The sequence below is a fragment of the Olea europaea genome, chromosome 21, assembly GCF_002742605.1.
Source record: "Olea europaea var. sylvestris chromosome 21, O_europaea_v1, whole genome shotgun sequence".
NCBI lineage: Eukaryota > Viridiplantae > Streptophyta > Magnoliopsida > Lamiales > Oleaceae > Olea > Olea europaea.
In genome coordinates this window covers 6,366,855-6,370,411 of record NC_036257.1, presented here as the reverse complement: position 1 = coordinate 6,370,411, position 3,557 = coordinate 6,366,855, and the positions used below count along the sequence as shown (strand labels likewise).

Below are 3,557 nucleotides of genomic sequence, written 5' to 3'. Positions count from 1 at the left end.
TTCTGGTTAATAAAATGTTAAAAATAAGAATACGATGAAGAAAAAAGTTAATAATATAAATGTCATAATGTATAAAGGTTAATGACAATCAATATAATTAAAATGTGGTGTATTTATTAAAAAAAAAAAAAAAGAGGTTGTGTGGATACAAACTCATTTTACTTTATTACTTGTCACAATTTGTACATTTGTGGAATCACATGATCATATACTTAGTTGAATTTTTCAAAATTAATTGATTTATATATCTCGAGTTCAAAAAACAATCCTACTTAATTAAATCACCTCATTATATCTCTGTATGAATTAGGGTAAGTAACAAGAGCATTTAATCACTGAATAATTTAATTAATTGTCACGATATCATAAAAATATAGTATCTATACATTTTTATTCAAATTGCAGACTTTTAATATGTGGACTAAACAAACGACTTATTTATCGACGTAATTATTATTCACAAATCAATGAATTGGTAATCAAGTAATTCAAAACATTAAGAGAAGAAGAAATAACAATTCAGAAACATAAATTAAAAATCTAAACATTAAAAATTAAAATTAGAGTTCAAAAATTAGGTTCAATATCTTGTTCTAACAAATTGTTTAATTACCTATCATGGGATAAGAAAAACACAATAAATAATTGGAGGATATCACCGAATTTTAAAAAAAGGGGGAAAAATGAAAATCTTACACCAAAAATCTTCTTCTTCGGATCCAAGAACTTCAAAATACTAGTATTTGATTTTTACCTTAGATTTTTCTCCCACCCTTCTTTCTAGTTTTCTCTCTATTTTTTTTTTTATGACCCCAATAGGGTCTATTTATATAGTTGGAAGAATTTAAGAAATTTTACTTCGAAAAAAGTCAAAATGGATCAAGAAAACAAAAAATGTACAGAAAAGAGCAGATTGGGTTAGGCGGGCCGACCCGAGCTGGTCCACGATCAAGATTGCAGTCCATAGTAGTTTACAAACTGCAGCTAACAGCAAAAATCGTGGTTGATTGTGGTTAACCTTAAACTTTTCAAAACGTTGTATTTTGGTCCCCAAATCAAGTTTTTGTCCAATTTTGGTCTCTCTACATCCCAAACTTCAATTTTAATGCCAAAACTATATTTCATACTGGTCTTCAGAATTCATAATCGTTCAAAATTGGCCCATTTAAAGTTCTAATAGTGCACAATTTAGTCCCCAAACTTTCAAAAAGTTGAATTTCATCTTCAAACTAGCAATTTTCTTCTATAGCTCTCCCTTTTACTTTTTATTACTCTTGTGTCATCTGATTATTCTTTTATTGCTTTGCACTGACTCTAGATTAGCTCAAAATCGCCCATTTTTGCACCAATTACATTCATATCCTGATTTGGCCTCCAATTAACAAAATTACACTAAATTATTAAATAATTGCACAAATAACATTACTGGCAAGCTTACTCTTGTCCTGTAGCTACTGCTTATCAACCAACAGACCGGCTACCAACAACAATCACTGAATCTTTTGAGCTTTCAGTTCTTCTTTCCCCACGTGAGGATAAGTGTGTAAAATACACTCATCAACTTATCTAACATAAGAAAAATTAGCACTCTTTTGGACCCTCTACCATCAATTATAGGAGCATATCTTCAAGAAGATTGTTGATTGAGATAGATATTAGACATGTTAATTCACTATCTACTCTCTTTGAATTAACTAGGCCAAGTTGAGTTTGACACTTCTAATACACATCTATCACACGACCTCGTCAATTATGACTTCTAAAACATTTTCCAGAGTCACACTTGAGAAGGTGTTAATCAACGGGCCCAAATAACTCTAATCCACACGTGACACATGGGCACTTCGCTTTGAATGCATAGGCCAAATTTGTCACCTCTAGCCATGATCGATTTCAAAACTCTCTCAATAGTCAAATTTGTTCAGTTTAATTTAATCCGTTGCATCCATGGGAATTGAATCTCGAAGAAGGCTTCATGCACAGAAGGAGGGGTCACAGAATCCCTCCTGAAAAGACAAGGAAGGGAATTTTTATTTTTATTTTTATTTTGAACTATTTTATTCACATGGGTCCTCATGTGAAATTTCTGTATTGTTTCTGTAAAATACATTTCTGTACAAATGGATTTTCTCTTGACATCTCAAAGTTAAGCCTATGGAGAATCTCAAATTGGATTTTAGACCAAGTTCCTTTGTCATTCAACTTTTTCTATGTTGATTCTTTCGTTGAGTTGCTAGAAATTGAGAGATTTCATGGTGGAAAAAAGTGGTACACAAGAAATTGAGTTGCACATATGTAAAAGAAAATTATGTTACAATTTTTACGAGTTGCTCATATATTTTTGGGTAAACATTGATCAGCTCTCTTTTCTATCCACGAAATTATAGTGTTAAACACTTGTACTGCACTGTCATTTGGTTCACCAATCAACTGGTGCCACATACCCTGGAAAATCTTCAAGCTCTTGTCCTTAGTATTTGCTGATTCATACAGGAATTTAGCTCCTTTAGGGTCACATATTCTGTCATCACCTCCATGCAAAACCAGCATAGCCACTTCTAATTCATGGCAATTCCTCTTTACAAATTCACACACTTTCAAAAGTTGTAATGCCGATGCTGCGGTCGGCTTCCCCGACGTCCGGTGATTCGGGCTCCGGTCGACTAGTTTTCGCTTCCATTTCTCCTTGTATGATTTACTAGCTGGAGGTTTAGTGATCGCAATCCTCCAAGAAGGTGCAACAAAAGCAGCTGCAGGGAGGAATTTCTCTATAGGCCATACAGGTTTGAATTTCTTTGAAATTTTACACATGGCTCCACTCAAAATCAAGCCTTTCCATGCAGTTTTTTGCTTCAAGCACACGAGTATGGCAAGTGCACCGCCTAATGATTCACCGTAGAGGAAAGGTGGAAGCTTTGGATGAGTGGCTCGAGCCGAGTCGAAGTACTGAATGCAATCAGAAACCAAAGGGTGAATATCAGGGATATGATCAGGTGGACCTTCTGAGAAGCCATGGCCTTGAAGGTCAAGAGCACAAACGAAGAATCCAGCTTTGGCTATGGCTACAGCATTGAGTTCAAAGAGCCAGCTACTCTCTGATGTGTAGCCATGTATCATTCCTACGAGCCCTTTAAGCCGATGAGCCGAGTTTGCTGGCTGCCATGACTGGTTGTAGATTTTCATGTTACTTTTGTTCAACATGAAGCTCTCTTGGTGGAGTATTTGGTGTTTCTTGAAGAACTCTTGCCTGGTGAGATTTCCATAAGGATTATTCTCATTAGCTTCATAAATTGGATGAACCATTTCCCTTTCTTTTTTTTTCTTTTTTTTGTTTGAACAAAGCAGAAATTATTATGAGTACTGGTTTATTTGCATCTACATATATAAAAGTGTATCACATCACCTCTCCCCATCTGAGGTGTGTGTTCTTGGTGATGTCTAAGGGCTTTGTCTTGATTATTTATCACTCAACAGCTTGTTTTCCCAACTGTCCTCTTGTATGTGTAATAAATGTAACTACTAGAAGCACATAAAGTTCTATGGACATGGTTTAAAAG

At 34.6% G+C, this 3,557-nt stretch overlaps 1 protein-coding gene across 1 annotated transcript; it reads right to left on the bottom strand.

The window, feature by feature from the left end:
• Nucleotides 1–2,331: 2,331 nt before the first annotated feature.
• Nucleotides 2,332–3,303, bottom strand: LOC111370048 (caffeoylshikimate esterase-like). The gene has a single exon (XM_022991759.1). It carries the CDS (start codon nt 3,301–3,303, stop codon nt 2,332–2,334), a length of 972 nt encoding a protein of 323 aa, XP_022847527.1.
• Between the last annotated feature and the right edge of the window lie 254 nt (nt 3,304–3,557).